General features: G+C 44.4%; 1 protein-coding gene across 2 annotated transcripts in view; it reads left to right on the top strand.

The window, feature by feature from the left end:
- Positions 1 to 24,987, top strand: part of CCDC18 (coiled-coil domain containing 18) — a 114,475-nt gene that overhangs the window by 65,003 nt on the left and 24,485 nt on the right. For both annotated transcript variants that reach the window (XM_040360011.1, XM_040360010.1), the window contains exons 16-21: positions 5,920 to 5,997; positions 6,121 to 6,237; positions 11,475 to 11,642; positions 13,576 to 13,718; positions 20,791 to 20,954; positions 24,654 to 24,855. In XM_040360011.1, coding sequence (XP_040215945.1) covers positions 5,920 to 5,997; positions 6,121 to 6,237; positions 11,475 to 11,642; positions 13,576 to 13,718; positions 20,791 to 20,954; positions 24,654 to 24,855 — 872 coding nt within the window. The remainder of the gene's footprint in view (positions 1 to 5,919; positions 5,998 to 6,120; positions 6,238 to 11,474; positions 11,643 to 13,575; positions 13,719 to 20,790; positions 20,955 to 24,653; positions 24,856 to 24,987) is intronic.

The following is a 24,987-nucleotide window of genomic DNA, read 5'->3' as shown; positions in this document are numbered from 1 at the left end:
TTACTCAGTCATACAACATTGTACCCATCTGAAATTTTTGTCCTTTTTTTCCCACAAATAGAGCTTTCTTTTGGTGGTATTTGATCACCTCTGCGGTTTTTATTTTTTGCGCTATAAAAGAAAAAAGACTGAAAATTCTGTAAAAAAAAAAAAAAAAATCTAGTTTCTGTCATATTAGCAGGTTATTTCTCACACACAGCATATGCATACTACAAATTACACCCCAAAACACATTCTGCTATTCCTCCCGAGTATAGCGATACCACATGTGTGCGACTTTTACACAGCGTGGCCACATAGAGAGGCCCAACATGCAGGGAGCACCATCCGGCGTTCTGGAGCACCCAGGCCAATTTTGACATTTCTCTCCTACATGTAAAAATCATCATTTATTTGCTAAAAAATTACATAGAAACCCAAAACATTATATATGCTTTTTTTTCAAAGACCCTAGAGAATACAATGGCGGTTGTTGCAACTTTTTATCTTGCACGGTATTTTCGCAGCAATTTTTTGAACGCGTGTTTTTAAAAAAAAAACAGTTTTGTGCTTAAAAAAAAACAAAACAGTAAAGTTAGCCCAATGTTTTTGCATAATATGAAAGATGAAGTTACGCCGAGTAAATAGATACCCAACATGTCACCCTTCAAAATTGCACACGCTCGTGAAATTGCGCCAAACGTTGCTACTTAAAAATCCCCATAGGCGACGTATTGCAAGGTATTGGAGTATTGAGGGTATTGCGGAGTATTGGGGGGGTATTGCAGAGTATGGGGGGGTATTGCAGAGTATGGGGGGGGGTATTGCAGAGTATGGGGGGGGGGGTATTGCAGAGTATGGGGGGGGGGTATTGCAGAGTATGGGGGGGGGGGGGTATTGCAGAGTATGGGGGGGGGGTATTGCAGAGTATGGGGGGGGGTATTGCAGAGTATGGGGGGGGGTATTGCAGAGTATGGGGGGGTATTGCAGAGTATGGGGGGGGGTATTGCAGAGTATGGGGGGGGGTATTGCAGAGTATGGGGGGGGGGGGTATTGCAGAGTATGGGGGGGGGGGTATTGCAGAGTATGGGGGGGGGGGGGTATTGCAGAGTATGGGGGGGTGGGTATTGCAGAGTATGGGGGGGTGGGTATTGCAGAGTATGGGGGGGTGGGTATTGCAGAGTATGGGGGGTGGGTATTGCAGAGTATGGGGTGGGGTATTGCAGAGTATGGGGTGGGGTATTGCAGAGTATTGCACTCATCATTGCACTCATCATTATTTTTATTTTGCAGAGTATTGCGCAGGGATGGCTGGGGATGGCTGGATCTGTGACTGCAATTGTCACAGATCCAGCCCACAGTGCGGCAGCAGCTGCCGCCCGATCCCCCCCCCTCCCTCTCCTCTCACACTGTACCGAACGGTACAGAGAGGAGAGGGAGGAACCGGCGTCATTACATGACGCCGGTTTGTTTACAAGTGATCGCGCCGTCCAATTGGACGGCGCGATCACGTGGTAAGGAGCCGCTTCCATTGGCTCCTTACCGCGATCCGTGTTGCTGTGGGTCCCGTGGACCCGCCGAGCGCCGGTGATCGCGTGTGCGCGCCCGCTCGGGCGCGCAATTGTGACTCTCTGGGAGGACGTATATTGACGCCCTCCTAGAGTTAGGGAACCGCCTTGTAGCCGTATTTCGGCTATAGGGCGGTTACCAAGTAGTTAATTATACAGAATTCCTTGTGTTTACATAGGAATATGTGTCTGTATGGGTACATGTTGCGCAATGTTGCATAACACGTTCATAACACGTTCATAACGCATGCTTGCTTGCAAGATGCTCGTTCCATAGCACATATGCTATATGTATGCATGTATACAGCGCGCCCTTTTTTATGTTTTGCCTAAAACATATTTATATGAATTCATGCATATGGCTTTTAACACTTGCCACATACACATATGGGGAGCAATTTGCATATGTGTTTATTTACATGGGACTGCAGAGGTTGTCTGCGTTTTTCAGGGGAACATCACTGTCTCCAGTTGGTGGTCTTGCTCCTTGGGTTAGCCACTGTGCCCGGATTGGCAGGGTGCTAGGGCCCGCCTCTAGCAGGTCTAAAGGCCCAGGGTATAGCAGTAATGGCATACCGAGGTAAACTCCTGCTGATGGCTCAGTCAGTAGCATGGCTGGACCTAAGGGTGTCCAGCATGGTCAAGTATCTGGAACTCCTGGGTTAGGATCCCAGTCTAAAGGTACATTCTTTTGTTTGGTAAGAAGCTTGAAATGTTTGGGACACAGCTCAAAAGAGAGTTTTTTTTTTTTTTTTTTTGGCCTCGGACAAGATCATCGCAATGAGAAAGCTGGTCTATGTGGTCAAGGCAAGGAACAGTTCCTTACATATGCCTTTTGCTTAAGGTGCTAGGGAAGATTGTGGCTTCATTCAAAGCAGTTCCCTATGCTCAGTTTCATTCAAGGCTGATATAAACATTATTCTGTCGGCCTGGAACGAGTGGATCCTAACCTAGCATTATCCGAAGAGTCTGGTCCCAGGGATATGCTGGAATTTCATTTGGTGGTTCTTAACCAAAAGATTGGCAGAAAGGAAGATCCTTCATGCCCGTTACCTGGGAGGTGGCGGCTACGAAGGCTGACCTCTAGGGATGGAGGCCAGGCCTTTAAGAGACCACTGCCCAGGGGAAGTGGTCAAGCTCCAAGTGAGCCTTATCCGTCAGCATTCTAGAGCTACTGATGGAGCATTTAGCTTAAGGGCCTGGACGTTTAGGTTGCAGGATTGTTCTGTCAGAGTACAATCCAACAATTTTTGGTGCAGTATGCTGCAGGCAGCAGTATAGGTCCTCGCGTCTGATGGCGGTCTGCGTTATTTGTGTCTCCCTCCCCTCAATAAGCATTGCTTTGGGACATCCAACTTAGTAATTACTAGGCTCTGTGTCCCGATAAAGAAAATAGGATTTTTATAAGATCTTACCTGTAAAATCATTTTTTTGGAGTACATCACGGGACACAGAGCTCCCGCCCCTCTTGTTTGGGGTTATTGGGACACTTATTGCTTTTCTACAAAAACTGAGGTGCTCCCAGTATGGGAGCGGTTATATAGGGAGGAAACTTCCTAATTGATTGATTACACCAGTGTTCAGCACCTGAAGGTGGAATATAACTCACTTAGTACTTACTAGGCTCTGTGTCCCGTGATGTACTCCAAGAAAAGGATTTTACAGGTAAGCTGTTATAAAAATCCTATTATTTGAAACCAAATCTTTATTATTTTTTGGCAAAAGCATGGTGTGGGCGGATTTCTGCCAGTCATGGACTGTGTCACGCCCCTCCAGCCTGTGTCTTAGAATAAGAGGGAGGTGTAGCCTCCATCAATCTACATGTAATATCCCTCCCCCATTGTGTTTAGCTGGTTGGTGGGCATGAAGTAGGAGGGAGGGTGTATGTCCACATGTGTGACTCTATAGTCACATGGGCAGCTCCAATGTGATAGGGAGGAAATGCTCTGCATTTACCATCACTGAAATTTGAGCATGTGCAGAGCTGCCAACACTGCTTTGCAAAATCCCTAGCTGAATTGGGGACATAAACAGGGGGGGAGGTAGAGAGCAGCAGGAATCAACCCAGTTTTTTGCAGAATACAGAAAACAAATCTCATAGTGACTGAGTATGAACAGCATGTAATACAGCGCTAAGGGACCTTTCACACGTACGGACCGTATATCCGCATTTTCATCCGTCCGTTGCGGATGAAAACTGGACATACATGGGTCCCTATGTGATTACGGGTGTCAGCGGATGACCATCTGCTGACACCCGTAATTGTCCGCCTCCGCAAAGATCCGCATTTTGCGGACGGAAGAAAATCCTATTTTTCTTCAGTCTGCCGGATCGGATGAACACGGACATACGGTCCGTGTTCATCCGATCCCCCATAGGGGAGAGCGGAGGAAAGACAGGGCGGTCCCTGCACAGTGTGCGGGGACCGCCCTGTCAGCTGCTAGCTCAGCTGGGATTTTACGGAGGATCCCCGCTGAGCTTTTAAAGGACACACTGAGCGGATCATTACTGATCCGCCCGTGTGTAAGGGCCCTTACTGATAGGTGTTTTTTTTTTCTTTCTTTTTGATGTGGGTTTAGTGACAATTTAATTTAGCTTTATAATCATTAAAGGATCATTTTGGGCGTATTGAATACCGTATTTATCGCGGTATAACGCGCTCCCGCGTATACCGCGCACCCCTAAAGTAATTTTATTACTTTACAGTTTTGGTGTCTTCCCAGCGTCCATCATCCGGTCCGGCGTCCGTCTGCGGCCTCGATGGTGTCCTCCCGGCTTCTCCAGCGCGCGCCTCAAGTCGAGTCCCCGCGCTCAGTTCGAACGCCCCCGCCGACATATACCGAGTGCAGTACACTCGGGTACATTCGGCAAGGCTGGGCTTCGCTCACGCTCACGCTCTGTGACGTTTATGCGTGAGCACGAGCGAAGCCGAGACTAGCCGAATGTACCCGAGTGTACTGCACTCGGTATATGTCGGCACAGGATTTCAAACTGAGCGCGGGAAGCGGCTATCGGCGTATATCGCACACCCACGATTTTCCCCTTATTTTAAGGGGAAAATAGTGCGCGATATACGCCGATAAATACGGTAATTAACATTTGAATTTTTCAGAGTTATTAGTTATAATCCATAGTGGATAATTTTTATTCTGCATTTTAGTATGATTTGGTATAACTGACTGAAGTAGTATATCGGAACCCAACCACAAATGTTCGATGGGAGCTTTTGGTCGGAAATTTTGACCGTGTGTAGGCCCCATCGGACATTTGTTGTCGAAATTTCCAAATATCAAAATTTTGAGACCTGGTTCTCAAATTTCCCAACAACAAAATCCGTTCTCGTAAATTCCGATCATGTGTGGACAATTTCGACGCACAAAATTCCACGCATGATCTGAATCAAGTACGAGACGAAAGCGCTTGGTCTGGTAAGACTAGCGTTCGTAATGGAGATAGCACATTTGTCACGCTGTAACGGACTGAAAAGCATGAGGCTGAAAAGCGCAAATCATCTCTCACCAAACTTCTACTAACACGACTGGTATTGAACTTCCCTTTTCTAGTGCCGTCGTATGTTGTACGTCACAGCGTTCTTAACGGTCGGAATCTTCGACAATATTTGTGTTACTGTGTGTATTCAAGACAAGTTTGAGCCAACATCCGTCGGAAATGTGTCCACGGTTTTGTTGTCGGAATGTCCGATCGTCTGTACGCGGCATAACTGTAGTTGCCAGCAGTGGCAAGCTTTTATATAGTGGAAAAAAGTTGACCAATGGGTAAAACTTGCTTCTGTTGACAAGGTTAACCCTATGAGAAGGAATTTCATTGGGAAATCAATTGGAACTAAGGCCCAGATTCACATAGAACTGCGGCGGCGTAACGTATCGTAGATACGTTACACCGCCGCAAGTTTTCATCGCAAGTGCCTGATTCACCAAGCACTTGCATGGAAACTTACGCCGGCTAATTCAAAGGGGCGTGTGCCATTTAAATTAGGCGCGCTCCCGCGCCGGACCTACTGCGCATGCTCCGTTTTGAAATTCCCGCCGTGCTTTGCGCGAAGTGACGTCATTTTTTCGAACGGTGACGTGCGTAGCGTACTTTCGTATTCCCAGACGTTTTGCGCAAGAACAAAACAATTTTACATTTCGGATCTAAGGGCTATCTATGCGTAACTGATTCTATGAATCAGTCGCATAGATACTCTGAGAGATACGACGGAGTATCTGAGATACTCCGTCGTATCTCTGCTGTGAATCTGGGCCTAAGCTCTTTCCCTTGAAACTAAACCACACCTCCAGTTAGCAGTTTATTTCAGGTTTTTATTCTTTGTCTGTTACTCCTCCTAATAAAAATGTTTTTTGTACAAAGGAACTGGATCATCAAAGAAAAGACACAGCAGATGCTATTAAAGTGCTTGAGAACCAAGTAGAGGAGGAAACGATAAAGGTGAGCTACTGAGTGTAGTGTCATAATTCATATTTTTTCCTGGTTTTAGTTCTTTATTTTTAAACCGCCTTTGTTTCTGTACTTTTAAGGAGAATCAGTGTTTTGGGTGTTTTTAACTCATAGGTGAAACAGCTTGAATCAGCCATGGCTATATGTAAAGAAGAGCTGAGCCTTTATTTACAACAGCTGGAAGGCAACAGAGAAGATTTTGAAGATCAAATAAAGAAAAAGTCGGAGGAGGTAAACTTGGCACAGATTGAAAACTGTAAAACTGAACTCTGGGCAAATTGCGTAGTTAAAATGCACAACTTTGAACTGTCTGATCTGCCAAAGACAGAATTAGAGTGTTGCTTCCCTGCCTGCAGTCTTAAATGGACAATAAGGCCCCATTCACACCTGAGTGTAGCTTTTTTGTGCGTTTTCCAGGCGTTTTGTTGCACGTTTTAATGCAGCGTTTTTGGGCTTTGACCTTTTTTTTTAATAGGCAATAGGAAAAATGAACATCCGTTTCATCATTTGTTGCTACATTTTTTTTCATCTGCTTCCTGGGTGAATTTTCTTTTTCCGGTTCACCATTGTTCTTCCTGTTCCTGGCTGTGTTGTATCTTGTTATACAAAGATGAGTGACGATGAGATGGCGTGTTTTGTGACAGCAGCAACTGTTACGTCATATTTTCTGCATGAAAGACAGAGGAGGAAGACGAGGGCATGCAGATACTGGATGTACCCCGTAATTGCCAATAGAGAAGAGAGAGGCCAATTTTGGGTCATGTACAGTGAACTTACATCAGTTTCCCTAGCGGAGTGCTGCCTTATATAAGTGTTCACAGCAGTTTCCCCAGCGGAATGCTCCCTACATCTGTGTTCCCAGCGGAGTGCTTCCTAACATGTGTGTTCCCAGCAGTTTCCCCAGCGGAGTTCTCCCTTACATCAGTAAATGTGTTTAGATAATGTACTAAATAACAATCATCCTATCATCTCCCTATGGTCTGTTTGGTGGTCAGTTTTCAGGGGTTTAGCTTACCTTTATTGTCCTTCACATGGCCCATTCTTATGTCTGCCCAGTTTGTGAACACTTGGCTGGCAATCTGGGTCCATGCCCTCCTCTTGCTCGCTCGAAGCTTGTAGCATGGATCTCTGGAATCGTAGAGGCAAGTGTGCTGCTTTACCACTTGGATAAAGCTCTCCGGATCTAATATAGATAATACCCCATCCATCACTTCCTCTACCATGTTGTTTTCCTCCATGTCTGCTAAATAAATATGGAGATCTGTGCATTTCCTGTGTATTTTTATGTAATTTCCTTTATGTAGATCTATTTCACTTGAGCAGATAAAAGCGGCAAAACGCTCAAGGACGCGCTAAGACACGCGAATGGAGCGTTTCCAATCATTTCTATGGCAAAGCAAACGCTACAAAAATGCCCAAATCTGCCTGATTCGAGCTACAAAAAAGGCTTCAGAACTTGTTTGAGCTTCAGGTGACTTGGAGTGGAGAAGTGAGCAATCTCCATAATTTTTATTTTATTTTTCCCCTCAAGCGTTTTGTAGCTTCAGGCTTCAAGCTACAAAATGCTCAGGTGTGAATGGGGTCTAAAGGATCAGCAATCAGGGCCGGCCTTAGGTGTTCAGGCGCCCTGTGCAAGCTAATCCTTCGGCGCACCCCCCCCCCCCCCCAAGTATATTCACCCCTCGCCCCCTGGTCACCTAAACATACACAAATAGGAAAAAACCCAACATGCCTGGGCCCCCCCCATCCCTCACTATCCACAATGCCTAGGTACACCTTCCCTCAGCACCTACTGTGCCTGTAGCCCCCTTTATTACAGAAATACTACATGAGATGGTCAGAGACTGCAGACATGGTACAGGAGATGGTCAGAGACTGCAGACATTGTACAGGAGATGTCAGAGACTGCAGACATTGTACAGGAGAGGGTCAGAGACTGCAGACATTGTACAGGAGAGGGTCAGAGACTGCAGACATTGTACAGGAGATGGTCAGAGACTGCAGACATTGTACAGGAGAGGGTCAGAGACTACAGACATTGTACAGGAGAGGGTCAGAGACTACAGACATTGTACAGGAGAGGGTCAGAGACTGCAGACATTGTACAGGAGAGGGTCAGAGACTACAGACATTGTACAGGAGAGGGTCAGAGACTGCAGACATTGTACAGGAGAGGGTCAGAGACTACAGACATTGTACAGGAGAGGGTCAGAGACTACAGACATTGTACAGGAGAGGGTCAGAGATTGTAGATATAACATAAGAGAAGGTCAGACTGTGGTCATAACACAGGAGATGGTCAGAGACTGCAGACATTATACAAGTGTGTCCAAGCAGTGACCAGTGTAGAAAAACATTGATCACTGCAAACAAAAGTTTAAAATCTATAACTTTAAAGCGGCGCTCCACCCTCCACCTCCGCTCATCGGAAGCCTCCCCCCCTCTGGTGTCACATTTGACACCTTTTAGGGGGGAGGGGTGCAGATACCTGTCTAAAGACAGCTATTTGCACCCACTTCCGGTCACACAGTCTGCGGGCAGGACGTCAGATCCCGTCCCCCCTGTTGTGTTCTGGGAAACACTCGGCTCCCAGAACACAGTGGGAACCATTCAGCATGGCACAGCGCAACTCGTGCATGCGCCGTAGGGAACCGGGTAGTGAAGCCGGAGCGCTTCACTTTCTGGTTCCCTCAGCGTGGATGACGTGGGGGCAGCAATGACGAGCGATCGCTCGTCCTCTGATGCGGACAGCGCTGGACTCCAGGACAGGTAAGTGTCCTAATATTAAAAGTCAGCAGCTGCAGTATTTGTAGCTGCTGGCTTTTAATATTTTTTTTCAGGGAGCATTCGCTGTAAGTGCAAGAAAAAAAAAACAACATTATTTCTAACAGTCATTTCTCAAGCACAGGAGGACAGTAAATGGTTAACAGGTCTGTGAAGCTCCCAGCCTGACCAGCTAATTACTTCAAAGATAACAAGGAAAGTTAGATAAATGACACCAACTCCAGCATACATAGCTATAGAAACAGCTTAGGTTTGAAGCCTCTTGCAGAAGTCTAATCTTCAGTCACCGTGCTGTGTAAATAAAAACACAGATAAGAAGCAGTGTGAGAAGATGGAGGGGAAGTCATCCCTCCATCATTGTCTAATCTACACACAGGACAGAACACACCGATCATTAGAATTCTGCATTACCAGTGAGAGTGAGTGACATGATGATCATACCTTCTTCATTCTCAGGTATGTCGGATCCTCTGCATCCCTCACTATCATCTTCTCCTGGTCAAATGTGGCGGGCTGGGCAATCTGATTGGCCAAGGGGGTGGTGATAGGCGGAGCAACTTAGAAGTCACGCCCTCCCACTCAGAAGAGCAGCGCTATTGGCTGCCTGACACACTGGTCTGTCCCTCTCCCTCCAGCATGTGAAAGCCGTGGGAGGGAAGCTGCACACCACTCTGCACTTAAAACCCGCACTGAGCATCTTGCTGTCCGGGGCCCCTCTATCCTCTGCCAGGAGACTGGGGAGCGACAATGAGGAAGAGGTGACTAGCATTCTGCGAGCTGTGCTGGCCGCACGGCGCCCCCTGTTGGCCATGGCGCCTTGTGCAGCTGCACACCTCGCACAACGCAAAGGCCGGCCCTGTCAGCAATATACTGAAAAGTCCTGTTACACTCTGCACTTTTTCTCCTGTCTGCATGTTCCCAGTCGGCATACGTGCGTGGGACATTTCCTAGTGCTGCCCAGTTTCTAATCCTATAAACAAGGAACAATGTAAAATTGACCAAAAATCATTATAGTTTCCCAGAAAGTGATATGATTTGTGGGAAGAAAATGGCTATTGCCCAAAGTCTTTAACTGTAAAACTAGCAAAATCTTACCCTCAGTCACCGTTTCCTTCAGATGTACATATATTTTCTTTGCACTTCATTGTAAATTAATGAATTCAAAAGGGGTTGTATAGATTGTAAAGTGTGGCCAAATTTAAGGGTAAGTTACACATGAAAGCTAAAGGGCCATGTCACATTAACGATCGTCAACAAAATGGTGGCTGCCTGCACACCGACTCCCTGTTGTATAAATGTGAATGAGATGGAAAAACATGACGTCCGCTCCCGTTCTCCACCTGTTTCGCCCTTTTCGAAGCTTAATCTTAGATTGCCTCTACGATTAACCCCGAAAAGGGCGAAACACATCTGAGGACCTCTCTATAGGTGGAAAACAGGAGCTGAAGCCATCTCATTCACATCTATGAAGCAGGGAGTTGGTGTCTGTGTGAAGATGGCCACTGTGTAGTTGAACTCTACTAGAGCCTGACAAACCGATTTTGTCTTTCTTGCACCACCAATCTTTTCACCTGACGATTTGGCTAACACGGGTTTGGAGGGGCATTCGAGCGTTACTATTTTCATTGTTTGGGGGTACATTAACTATCTTGTTGGTGACAACTGGCCAGACACAGGATTACTATGCTGAGTAGAGTCATTACTTGGCTGTTTCATACTGTATATCAGTCCAAATCTGATTGAAATGTTGCCAGATGATACTTATCGACAGTAAGATGTGTAATGTATTGAACCAGGTGAGTACATGGCCACAAATTGTGCAAGGAGGAGATGTCATTTATAGACACTTAGCCAGATTCAGAGAGACTTAGGCTGGCGTATCAGTAGATACGCCAGCCTAAGTCTGAATGTGCGCCCGCACTAATTTAAGCGTATTCTGGTAACCAGATGCGCTTAAATTAGGCTCAGATATGAGCGGCGTAAGTGTCTTACACCTTCGTATCCTAAAGTGTAATTTTTCGGCCGACCGCTAGGTGGCGCTTCCATTGCGATCGGCATAAAATATGTAAATCACTACTTGCGCCTATTCACGAACGTACGCCCTGCCGCCGCAGTACAGATACGCCGTTTACGTAACGCATTATCAGGCCTATAGTTATTCCATCAAATAGCTGGAATAGTAATGTTAAGTATGGCCGTCATTCCCGTGTCGAAATTCGAAAATTTTACGTCGTTTGCGCAAGTCGTCCGTGAATAGGGATTTACGTCATTTACATCCACGTCAAAATCAATAGGCCCGTGCGGCGTACTTGGCCGCAATGCACACTGGGAATTGTAGGCGGACGGCGAATGCGCCGTTCCAAAAAAACGTCAATCACGTCAGGTCAAAGCATATTAACATAAAACACGCCCCCTCAACCTATTGTGAATTGGGCGCCCTTACGCCCGCCCGCTTTAAGCTACGCCGCCGTAACTTAGCAGGCAAGTACATTGTGAATCATGTACTTTCCTCGCTAACTTACGGCGGCGTAGCCTAAATGCCATAAGCTACGCCGCCGCAAGTATGCGCTCGCCATTCTGAATCTAGCTAATAAACTATTAACAGTCCTTTTGCATTGAAACTCGTACATGGCCAGATAAAATGTACTGTCATCAAATAACTTTTTTTCGGGAAATGTTATAAGGTTCAGTGTTTGCGAAAGGAAATGAAGTTAAAGACTCAAAGTCTTCAAGAAACCAGTGAAGAAAATGTACGATTACAACAGACACTTCAACAGCAGCAGCAGATGTTACAGCAGGAAACGGCTCGTATCGGAGAACTCGAGGACACCCAGGCACAGCTACAGCAACAGGTGCGCATCTCACCAAGTCACTTTCACTAACGTTCCGAGTTTCTTTCCAATTCTTGTACTCTATATGTGAAACGAAACAAACATTTTAAAAATGTTTTTTGTTTTTGTTTTTTTTGTTTTTAAGAATTCTAATATACAAAAATAAATGTAAATGGTTATTCATAACGTTGGCAGCAATAGATGTATAGATGCTTTGGGTTGGCATTAAGGAAAAAACGACAGGTCTATTATAAATAATAAAATAAAATAATGAAAATAGGAATTCTAAAGCAAGAAAATTTTACATTAAAAATTATTTTAGCGAACATTGAAAAAGTGTACATACTGACTTCTAGTATAGCTTTCCTTAAAGTGATACTAAAGTCTCTGTTGTATAGATAAAAAAAAACATGGTATACTTGCCTGCCCTGTGCAGTGGTTTTGCACAAAGCAGCCCCCCATTCCTCCTATTCTCGGTTCCCGAGTCCCCCCCCCTGCTCTTTCTCCTGATTGGTTAAATGACGTTGGCAGCGGGACTTAATGGCGCCGCTGCTGTGTCTCAGCCAATCAGGATGGAGAGTCACGGATGTCTGGAGAACTCATGAATCAAGATGTGGGGCTCAGGTAAGTATTGCGGGGGGGGCTCAGTGGGTTGCTGCACACTAAAAGTTTTTTTATCTTGATGCATAGAATTCATTAAAATAAAAAAACATTCTGCCTTTACAACTACTTTAAGGCTTCTTGCACATAATACTCCTGTTTGAGTGTATGTATGTATGTATGTATGTATGTATATATATATATATATATATATATATATATATATATATATATATATATATTTATTATTATTATTATTATTATTATTATTATTTTATTTTGCATGCACGCTACTTATTCTCGCAGTCGCAATATGTTAATGGTCATTTGAACACAGGTGCGTCCGCATGAGATGTAAATGACCAATAATGCAGTTTTTCTTTTTTATTGAAGAATACACAGTTCTTGATTTACGCGCCTGTGTGAATAGGCACATTATAATTGGTTGTACTTTAGCTCGGTAAAAAAATAAGGTGTACTAAATTTTTTCATGGGGTCCCCCAACAGCGCTCCTGACTCCTCCTCATACTCATCGAGTCCCCCTACGGAGAGCCACTTTCCCCAGGGGCACTCGTGCGGGCGTGCTCCCGAGTCCTGCTGCTGCATCCATTGACAGACAGCTGCTGACTTTTAATAAATGGACACTTGCCTGTCCATGATGTCGGCAGCCAAAGACAAGCAATTGCTCGTCTCTCGGCTGCCCCTGCCGCCATCCTCGTGAGGGAACCAGGAAGTGAAGCGTTGCGGCTTCACTTCCTGGTTCCATTTATTAAAAGTCAGCAGCCATCTGTCAATGGATGCAGCAGCAGCAGGTTGCGGCTTCACTGCCCGGTTCCCTACTGCGCATGTGCGAGTAGCGATGGGCATCTTCACTGGTCCCGCTGTGTTCTGGGAACTGTGTGTTTCCCAGAATACAGTGAGGGGGGGCGAGGTTAGTGGCATACATATCTGTGGATATCTATGCCTGGAAGTGGGTGCAAATACATGTATTACACAGATATCTGCACCCCCCCTTCCCCTTAAAGGTGCCAAATGTGACATGTGACACCGGAGGGGGGGGGGGGGGGTTCAGAAAAGCAGAGGTTCACTTTTTGTGTGTACCTCCGCTTTAATTACGGTTCTTGATGTAGCTGCATTGTTTTAAATGGAACCATTCACACAGGTGTGTAAACATGAGCTGCTTTCAAATCCGTAACCCAGAATCCATGTATAAGCGTTTTGTACTGCGCAAAAACAATTTAAACAAAGGGGGGAAAAAATTATCATAAGAACTTATTGTTTGGAAACGATCAGGACTACAAGTCTTGGCATCAGTCTCTCTGCTAGATATCATCAATTTTTATTTTTAATGTAGATTTCTAAGTTGGAATTTGAACTGGAGAAGCAAAGGTCATCTTTCCAAGAAGAATTGAAAGCCACAGCAAAGAAATGGCAAGTGACCAATAAGGAACTGGCGCTGAAAACCCACAACATTCACCAGTTGAGCAATAGCATGGAGTAAGACTTATGCATATTATTATTATTTATTTATTTTTAACCTATATATTAATTTTAAAATGTGTATCGGTTTATGGAAGTATGCACTATATTAAGCTGAATACACACTTTTTATTATGCAGCCATATAGTAGTTAAAGTGCTTCTTTAAAACCAAAAGCCATAAAATGCGCTTGTTCTCAGTTTCATATGAAGGATGATTAGCAAGACCACAGAATGACATACGAACAGTTACCCGATTTCAGTTTCTACCTCTTGGGCTTGTATGAATGTGTCCCACTAATACTTCAAAGCTAGTGTGCTCTTTGAACAGTAACTTTCATCTTGGTACCACAGCCACATGTTGACAGAAAATTTATTTTCCCAGAGAACTTCGAATTCATGCTTGTATTGGGTTAAGTGTTTTTGTCTTGTTTTCTTATGCTCTGTCAGTAACATGTTGGGTACTCATCATAGGTGTACCTGGGCATATCCTAATCACTGTGTTTGGTGCTGATTCCCCCTATTGTCTGGGCTTCCCCACCTGTATTGCGCCCCCCGCAGTGCTGCTGGCTTCCCTCCTGGCTGCTGCGGGTGATGCTTCAGAATATAGAGTGGGGGAAGGGGCTGGTAAATATGTAATTTACCAGCTCCTTCTTTTTCTTAATGAACACGGTAAACAGAATCACTGTGTTCATTCTTAACTGAAGCATAGTACAATGTTTACTATGCTTCAGTGTTTGAATGCACAGGAAACCGCTCAGCACAGAGTCCAATGTAGCTGGGGCTGCAGAGAAAGGCACATATGTCTGAGCTTTGGGGTGAACACCGTAATGCAAGGGTGTCAAACTCAATTTCATCGTGGGCCGCATCAGCATTATGATTGCCCTCAAAAGGGCCGGTTGTATCTGTAAGATTAGACGTCCAGCGCATCCCCTCCCCTTACATTAGATGTCAAGAACCACCCCACCATCATAAGTCGAGTCCCCCACTCTCCCTTACATCACAGTGTACCCCCCTTTCCTTATGCTGCTGCTGGGAAGAAGCTGGATGCATTGCTTGAAAGCATAAAGTAATGCCGCGTACACACGATAATTTTTCGGCATGAAAAAAACGTTGTTTTTTAAAAAATGTCATTTTAAATGATTGTGTTTGGGCTTCACATCATTTTTCAGGTTCTGAAAAACGACAAAAAAAATGAACATTTTTTAACGTTTTTTTAAACAATGTCGTTTTTCGGGTTGTAAAAAATGGTTGTGTGTGGGCTAAAACGATGTTGAAAACCTGCGCATGCTCAGAAGCAAGTTATGAGAAGGGAGCGCTCGTTCTGGTAAAACTACCGTTCATAATGGAGTAAGCACATTCATCACGCTGTAACAGAAAAAAAAGCACGAATCGTCTTTTACTAACACAGAATCAGCTAAAGCAGCCCAAAGGCGACTGGAACTTCCCCTTTATAGTGCCGTTGTACGTCACTGCGCTTTGCTAGATAATTTTTTAAAAATGATGGTGTGTGGGCAACGTCGTTTTAATGATGAAGTTGGGAAAAACAGTTTTTTCAACATGCTGAAAAAACAAGTTTTTTTTTTTCATGCTGAAAAATGATCGTGTGTATGCGGCATCGGGGTCTTGAGTAGGACCAGAGGAGGGCTGAAGTGTTCCTGCAGCTGCAGGAGAGGTGCGAGGTCCACATTAAATTGCCTGGAGGGCCGGATTCGGCCCGCGGGCCTTGTGTTTGACACCTGTGCCCTAATGCAATAGGCTGCGCACACCTATGCTACTCATAGAAACATTAACGGGAAAAAACTACTCTGTTTTGTCCAAAACAATTGGAATACAATCTCAGAGCATTACCTACTTATGTATTACCTTGCATACTTACTACAATAGGAATTAAAGGTTAACATTCATTAGAAGTGATTCTGTCAACCTATTGATCACCCTATTATAGAAGGGACCGACGAGGTAAGTGAAGGAGGACTGCACTAAGGTAAAGGAAGCTATTTAGGGAAAAAAAATTCCTTTACAACCCCTTTAAGCACTCCTCCCTCCTCCCCTGCCACATTTGCCATGTCATTTTTTTCATGGTGGGAACGGGCACTTCCTTTCGAATCGCCTAGGCGATCTGAGCAGAAGTTCTCATCCTCCTCCTCCTTCCTCCCTGCAGTCTTCTGAGACACATCACAGGTCCTAAAAGATTGCCTCACCATTCAGCAGTCGGGTGTCCCAGCCAGGTGCCCACAGTTGAATTGTCTCTGGGGAGAGGCGAGGGAGACGCGCAATGGTTTGGGTGACCATATCGCTGGATCCTGGGACAGGTGAGGGTGTGTTTTATTAAGTCAGCAGCTACACTTTTTGTAGCTGCTGACTTTTAATAAAGCAAAAATTACTGGAGCTCCACTTTAAGCACCATAAAGTAAACATTCCCCAGTAACTATTTGTTAAAATACTTACTCCAGCAGTTGCAAATTACAACTTTCAATGTTGCGGACTCTCTGTGCTCTCTCTGTGCTGCTTCCCAGAACTTCTGGACTTCACAAGAAAAAGTTCGGCAGTCAGTCTGTGAGCTTGGAGAATGGAGAATAAGGAGGAGCAGAGAATTGCCTTCCTATCCTAGACTATGGGCTTGTGTGTTGCACGGGGTGGCTCCATAGGATGTTACAAGAGAAAGGAGCCACCCTGAAATGGGTAACCTGGGGCAGCGATCATGGAACCAACTTTAATTGGAAAATAGATAAGGGTTAAAATACAGTATAAAGAAGCTGCATCCTGAGTAAGTTATCCCATCAGCTGCTGAAAGTGCTTAAACTGAGAGTTTGTTTTCACTTCCATATTCCCAGTGAAGCGACTGGCCTAAGGTGATGCACAGAAATTAAACAAATCCTCCAACATAAGTTGTACATGTTTATCTGCCGTCTACTCTATTAAGCGTTCAGAAATTGTGCAGTTTGTCTGAGATTTTGGAAAGCAGGGGGTAGGGTGCTAAAGTTACTCTGCAGTGCTCAGTGATAGCCGATTGGAGGGGATGGACACCCCCCCCCCTTTCACACAGAAACAAAGCTGAGGCTGTCAATCACAGGCTGTGTGCTGGAGTTCTATCCCATCACCTTATTTCTCTTAGTGTCAAATAAACTTGTCTGAAGTGACCATGCTGATAGCAAAGGAATGAGGCAGCAGGCGGGAAATTACACTTTGTGCTCTAGGTTGAGACAAGTACACTCTATGGAGGGATATGCTTTTGTTCATATGTCATGTTAAAGGTTTGAGACCACTTTAAGGTTTATACACCCAATAACAAAACGATAATCCACCTCAAATATGTACTTTCATCTTCTTCCATCAGCTCATCCCTCACAGTTGTTAACTTTTCTACCACTCGCCCCTCCGTTTTTTTATTGTTGGCTCCCATGAGTAGGCCCATCATCCTCTTGTGTGTCAAATTGTATTGTATCTGTTCTATCTCCCTTTATTTTTAGTGGGAATGCTCAATAGCATTCCCAGTATTGTTATTCGTTTTTTATTATTCCTAATTTTTATTTTATTATTGTGTACGTTTTTTTGGCTAATACTTTCAGCTATTAAGACTATTCAACTTTTAAAACGTTCTGCTCTTTCAGCTAATGATGTGACTTCTTCAACTTTTTTTTATACTTTTTAAAATATTAACCACTTAAGACCCGGACCAATATGCAGGTTAAGGACCCGAGGCGTTTTTACAATTTGGCACTGCGCTGCTTTAAGTAGTAATTGCGTGGTCATGCAATGTTGTACCAAAACGAAATTTGCGTCCTTTTCTTCCCTCAAATAGAGCTTTATTTTGGTGGTATTTGATTGCCTCTGCGATTTTTATTTTTGGCTACCGTATTTATCGGCGTATAACACGCACCCTAACTTTAGGGAAGTTTCAGGGAAAAAACGTTCCACAGCCCCCTGCGTATAACACGCAGGCACAGTTTACCCTCTATTTTCAAGGTAAAAAAGTGAGTGTTATACGCCAATAAATACAGTATATAAACGGAAAAATACTGACATTTTTACATTTTTGGGGAAAAAAATGATATTTTCTACTTTTTGTTATGAGAAAAATCGAATAAACTCAATTTTAGTCATACATTTAGGCCAAAATATATTCAGCCACATGTCTTTAGTAAAAAAATCGCAATAAGCGTGTATTATTGGTTTTCGCAAAAGTTATAGCATCTACAAACTAGGGTAAATTTTCTGGAATTTGCACAGCTTTTAATTTATGACTGCCTATCTCATTTATTGAGGTGCTAAAATGGCAGGGCAGTACAACCCCCCCCCCCCCCCCAAATGACCCCATTTTGGAAAGTAGACACCCAAAGGAAATTGCTGAGAGGCATGTTGAGTCCATTGAATATTTTTTATTTTATTTTTTGTCCCAAGTGATTGAATAATGACAAAAAAAATGATGTCACTAAATGATATATTGCTTACACATGCCATGGTTATATATGGAAATACACCCCAAAATAAATTTTTCTGCTTCTCCTGAGTACGGGGATACCACATGTGTGGGACTTTTTGGGAGCCTAGCCGCATATGGGGCCACAAAAACCAAGCACCGCCTTCAGCATTTTTAAGGGCGCAAATTTTTGATTTCACTACCTATCACATAAAATGAAGGCCATAAAATGCCAAAATAGCAGAAAACCTCTCCTAAATGACCCCATTTTGGAAAGTAGACACTAGTGGTGCAACGGATCACCGTTGATTCGTGAATCGAAGGGGTCACCCCCTTCGGATCGGCACGCTCTGCGATTCGCGGATTGCGGCCATAGCATTAGAAAAGGCTTCGGCCTAGCTCCGGAGCCGCGGCCATCTTGGTACACCCGGCGGCCCTCCTCTCTGTTTATACCCACAGAGGAGGAGGAGCCCACGCTCAAGGGAAACGCACGTTGCTGTCTGAGGTCTGTAAGTGGGACTGGCAGTCATACTGATGAGGGGTCTGCACTGGGGGGGTCACTGTCTGCCTGTACTACTGGGGGGGTCACTGTCTGCCTGTACTACTGGGGGGTCACTGTCTGCCTGTAAGTGGGACTGGCAGTCATACTGATGAGGGGTCTGCACTAGGGGGGTCACTGTCTGCCTGTACTACTGGCAGCTTTCAGCTTTCTCACTCTTTGAATGACAATTGCGCGGTCATACAACGCTGTACCCAAATTCAATTTTTAGCAACTTTCTTTTGGTGGCATTTGATCACGTCTGTGGTTTTTATTTTTTGTTAAAAAAAAATACAAAACCGTTTTATATTTAGTGGGAATGCTTCAGAAGTCCCACAATTGTTGTTCGTTTGTTTATTTATCTTTAATTTAAATTTTATTCTGTACATGTTTGTGCTCTGCGTAACTTGTGCATACTTTCAGCTATTTAAACAGCTATTTAAACCATTCAACTTTTAAAATGTTCAGCTCTTTCAGCTAATGATGGGACTTCTTCAACTTTTTTTTTTTTACTATTTATACTTTTTAAAATATTAAGCTTTTTAACGCTTTTTTTTAACATTGAAGGCAATAAGAGCATGTGACAGTTTCTGATGGGGCAGTTTTTGATGGGGCAATAGGATGGGGGCAATTTTGATCGGGACAGTTTTTAATGGGGCAATTTGACGGGGGCAGTTTTTGATGGGGGACAAAAGGATGGGGCAGTTTTTGATGGAGGTAATAGGATGGGGCAGTTTTTGATGGAGGCAATAGGATGGGGCAGTTTTTGATGGAGGCAATAGGATGGGGCAGTTTTTAATGGATGCAATATGATGGGGCAGTTTTTGATGGAGGCAATATGATGGGGCAGTTTTTGATGGAGGCAATCGGATGGGGCAGTTTTTGATGGAGGCAATAGGATGGGGCAGTTTTTGATGGAGGCAATAGGATGGGGCAGTTTTTGATGGAGGCAATATGATGGGGCAGTTTTTGATGGAGGCAATAGGATGGGGCAGTTTTTGATGGAGGCAATAGGATGGGGCAGTTTTTGATGGAGGCAGTAGGATGGGGCAGTTTTTGATGGGGGCAATGGGATTGGGGCAGTTTTTGATGGGGGCAATGGGATTGGGGCAGTTTTTGATGGGGCAATAGGATGGGGCAGTTTTGATGGGGCAATAGGATGGGGCAGTTTTTAGTGGGGCAATATGACGGGGGCAGTTTTGGATGGGGCAATAGGATGGGTGCAATTTTGATGGTGCAGTTTTGATGGCAGTTTTTAATGGGGCAATTTGGTGGTAATATGATGGGAGAAATTTAATGGGGGAAATATGATGGAGGCGTTTTGATGGGGTAAATATGATGGAGGCGTTTTGATGGGGCAGTTTTGATGGTAGAAATTTGATGGGGCAATTTTATGGGGCAGATCCTGCAAAAGGTAATTACTTTTAAAAATATGCTAATTACTGGGAATGCTGATTCTCACTTCAACTTTTTCTTACGGATTTAAGCTATTCATCCAGTTAGCTTTAGCAATTCGGCTATTCAGCATTCCCACACATTTTCTGCAGGAAATGCATTTTCTAGTGTAAAGTGCTGTGCAAACTGTTGGTGCTACACAAATCCTGTATAATCCTAATCATTTACAGCTTAATCCTTCTTCTTTTTTTTTTTTTTTTTTTATGTTTCACTTGTTTTTAGCTGTTTATCAAGAACACTCTTCCTTTCCTATGACTGTACCTGTGGAGGATCAGCAGTGTCACCTTAAGATATGTGTTCCCGATTTGAACTACAGAACACCTCCCTCTCTCAATAACATAAGAGGGATTTGTTCTCTGGTCCACATAGGTGGACAAGGCACATTACACTGCTGTAGAATTCAGTGCAGCGGAAGTGTTGTATTGTTAAATTCAGCCATATCCATGTCGATGGCAGACCGTTTATGCCACTGAATGGGACTAGATGCTGTACATTGATGGTTTGGTGGTTTTAATTGCAGTAGGAATCCTGTTACACAATCATATAAGCGTATTCAAAGAATACTGTGGAATTTTTATCAGAAAGGTGGCACTATAAACCAACTGCTTCAAGAGGTCGCCTCTCCATTATTACAGGAAAAATGTATAGTATGCAATAATGTCTCTTGTATTGTAGGCAGGTAAAGCGTGAATTGAACAGTTGCAGAGAAAAGTTGATGCACACAGAAGAGCAGCTGTTGTCTGTCGCTGCTGATGGGGAGTCTAAGAACAACAGACTGAGTCAGATGGATTTGATTTTACAGAAAACACAGACAGAACTTAATGACAAAGCACAGCTGGGTAAGAGTGAACACAGTATATCGTTTTTTTTTTTTTTACCCTAAGCTATATCGGTGTCCAAAGATGTCAGTTTTATTAAAGTGGATTTTACATCACATATACATTTTTATATTACGTGCATTAATGCTAAGTAATGTGTTATTGTAACACAGGAATCTAAAGCTGGACCTAGACAGACATTTGGCTGGTTCAGACAGGACTGGCTGAATTTTGACACTCAGAGCTGCTCGCATGCACTCGGTAACGGAGTGTTTCTGAGTGTCACCGACGCCCCCGCACCTCCAGCTAAAAGTACTGCACACCCCTGCTTGTCTTGCAAGACCATGCTCGCAAAGTAAAGGATTTTTTTTTTAAATAATTGCTTGTATTGCGAAACACTCGTAAACCGCATTACTCGCATTTCGAGGTATTACTGTATTTCACGGCGGTAGAACTTCCTCCATCCACCATTTGTGTGGAAGGGGGAACACTGAAAAAAAATAAACAATTACCAGTCTATGGGCTGCTTAAGGGTGGTAACATTTTATGTCAAGGGCCCTTTCACACGTACGGACCGTGGGCCAGATTCACAAAGAGATACGACAGCGTATCTCCTGATATGCCGTCGTATCTCTGAGATCCGACGGTCGGATCTATGCGACTGATTCATAAGAATCCGTTCCGCATAGATCTCCCTTAGATCCGACAGGTGTAAGTGACTTACACCGTCGGATCTTAGGCTGCAATCTCCCGCCGGCCGCTAGGTGTCGCTTCCTTTTTTTTTATGCAACGAATATGCAAATGAGGAAAAACGCCGTTTCAGAAACGAACGCCCGCCGTCGCTTTTTTTCACGTCGTTTGCGTTCGGCTTTTTCCGGCGGATAGTTACCCCTGCTATAGCAGGGGTAACTGCGGCGTATCCTATGTTTAGGAAATGGCCGTCGTTCCCGCGCCGAGTTTTAAATTTTAACGTCGTTTGCGTACGTCGATTTAGAATTCGGCCCGACGCTAGTTACGCTCACGCCGAAACCACTACGTCCTAGCGACGTCATTGTGAGCAATGCACGCCGGGAAATTTAGCCGGCGGCGCATGTGCATTTAAATCAGCGCGGGGACGCGCCTGATTTAAATACTACACTCCCCCTAGCCGCGGAATTTGAATTGACCCGCCGGGGCAAGTTTCGAGGTAAGTGCTTTGTGAATACAGCACTAGCCTTGCAAAATTGCGCCGGCGGATCGTAAATCGGATAGATTACGCGGATCTAAAGATCCGCTAATCTATCTGAATCTGGCCCCGTATGTCTGCATTTTCATCTGTCCGTTGCGGATGAAAACGGGACATACATGGGTCCCTATGTGATTACGGGTGTCAGCGGATGACCATCCGCTGACACCCAAAATTTGTCCGCCTCCGCAAAGATCCGCATTTTCGGACGGAAGAAAACCCTATTTTTCTTCCGTCTGCCGGATCGGATTGGATGAACACGGACATACGGTCCGTGTTCATCCGATTCCCCATAGGGGATAGTGGAGAAAAGACAGGGTGGTCCCAGCACAGTGTGCGGGGACCGCCCTGTCACCTGCCAGCTCAGCAGGGATTTTACGGAGGATCCCCGCTGAGCTGTACGGACACACGGAGGCGGATCATTACTGATCTGCCCCGTGTGAAAGGGCCCTTAGGCATAACCTAGATTCAGCATCTACTTCCCTGGACTGAGATCTAGCATAAGCTTTGCCATACTTGCTTTGTTTCCCACAGGCTGAAAGAGAGTCACTAGTTTCCTCCCCATCCATACTAAACAATGCGCATCAAGAAATCTCCACTGCCAGCTATTGTATTACAAATAACCCAACAGTGACCACATCTGAGAGAATGCAGTCACTGTTCAGCTAATCATTTTTAAATTGGCCTTTGTCCTGCTAGGTGATGCGTGCACGGCTCCCCATTCCTCTAATTTCATTCGATTTAGCAGTAATCAACCAAAACTCTAGACCTGTATAGCCAGCATAAGAGACAGTCGTGTAAATCCTAAAGCCTTGGCTGTGTTCACAACTGCTGCAGCTTCGCACTAGCGCTTCAAGGCTTTAGAGTAAAAGGTAGAGCTTTCAAAAAAACATACTGTATATACTCAAGTATAAGCCGAGTTTTTGAGTAAATTTTTTTTATTGCGGAAAAAGCCCCCCTCGGCGTATACTCGAGTGAGGGTGGCGTGTGGGTGTTCTCCGGTCTCTCTGAGCGCTGGCGATCCGCCTCTAGAGGTCTAACAGCGGGCTGCAGTGTTTCGGAGTAGCCGCCATTTTGTTGTAGCTGCTTGTTACAGTGGACGGCCGCCGAACAGTTGCATGACACAGCGGGAGACCATAAAGGTGATGCTTCAGATGGGCACAGTGAGGCTGCAGATGGGCTTTGTTTACCAGTAGCTTCTGAATTTCCCACCCTAGGCTTATACTCAAGTCAATAAGTTTTTCCCAGTTTTTTGTGGTAAAATTGGGTGCCTCAGCTTATATTCGGGTCGGCTTATACTCGAGAATATACGGTACTGTTATTTTATACTTTTGGTTTAACAAGCACTGTTTAATGCAGGAGCCTACTGAAACAGTTCAGTTTACAATTTATACAAAATATGTGGCCACTGCCAAAACTATTACATTTTAAGTGCACAAAGATAGGTCCATGAGTGACCTGCACAAAGCCCTGACCTTGATCCTATGTAATACCTTTGGGATGAGCTGAAAAGCCAATTGCGATCCAGGTCTTCTCATCCAACATCAGTACTGGACCTTGCAACTACTCATTTGGCTAAATGGGCACAGATTTCCACAAACATTATTAGAAGAGCAGCGGCTGGGTGCCAGCTCCATGCTATTGGCCATGGTCCTACAATATAATGGCCATCAAGCCCATATAGATGTGATTGGTCAGGTTTTTGCATACATATCTGAGATACGCTACGCCGCCATAACTTAGTGAGGCTGGGGCTGGATTCACAAAGAACCTGCACCCTAAGTTACGGCGGCATAGCGTACATCTGCCGGCGTAAGCGCGCCAAATTCAAATTCTGAAGAGGTGGGCGTGTTTTATGTAAATAAAACATGACCCCACGTAAATGACGTTTCTCACGAACGGCGCATGCGCCGTCCATGAACGTATCCCAGTGCGCATGCTCCTAATTACGTCGCAAATAGTCAATGCTTTCGACGTGGACGTAATTTACGCAAAGCCCTATTCGCGAACGACTTACGAAAACAACGTAAAATTTTCAAAATTCGACGCGGGAACGACATCCATACTTAACATTGGCTATGCTTCATATAGCAGGAGTAACGTTACGCCGGAAAAAGCCTTACGCAAAGGACGTAAAAAAATCCGCCGGGCGCACGTACGTTTCTGAATCGGCGTATCCAGCTCATTTGCATATTCTACGCTAAAATCGACGGCAGCGCCACCTAGCGGCCAGCATAAATATGCAACTAAGATACGACGGCGTAAGAGACTTACGCCAGTCGGGTCTTAGCCTAATTTCGGCGTATCTTACTTTCTGAATACAGAAAGAAGATACGCCGGCGCAGCTTTGAATTTACGCGGCATATCAATAGATACGCCGGTGTAAATTCTTGCTGAATCTAGTCGGATAGTCCCTTACGGTACACAGCTGTTAATAAATATATTGGTTGTTCCTCTGATCTGAAAAGTAAATATAATCCTTTTTCTTGTTTTAGTCACCTTGTTACAAGAAAGAGTGAATAGAGCTGAAAGGGATCTCAACAGAAAAGAAGAAATAGAAATGGAGCTTCAACATTTGCATACGCAGTTGCAGGGCAATCTAAAACATATTGAAGAACTTCAAGAGACACTTACAAAGACCCATCTATTGGTGGAAGAAAAGGAAGTCATAATACAAGCTCTTACAGAAGAATTAAGGTAAGCGAACCCTGAAAAGATTATATATTTAGGGTGTTATCTGTAGCTAGGTCATCTTTCCTATGTCTGCTGGACTAAAGACACGAAAATTCTCAGACGACAGAAAAAAAAATCGGAAGTGACGTCATGTGT

Source organism: Rana temporaria, chromosome 7, assembly GCF_905171775.1.
Source record: "Rana temporaria chromosome 7, aRanTem1.1, whole genome shotgun sequence".
Classification (NCBI taxonomy): domain Eukaryota; kingdom Metazoa; phylum Chordata; class Amphibia; order Anura; family Ranidae; genus Rana; species Rana temporaria.
The sequence above is the reverse complement of the archived record's forward strand: the minus strand, read 5'-3'. Positions and strand labels throughout refer to the sequence as shown.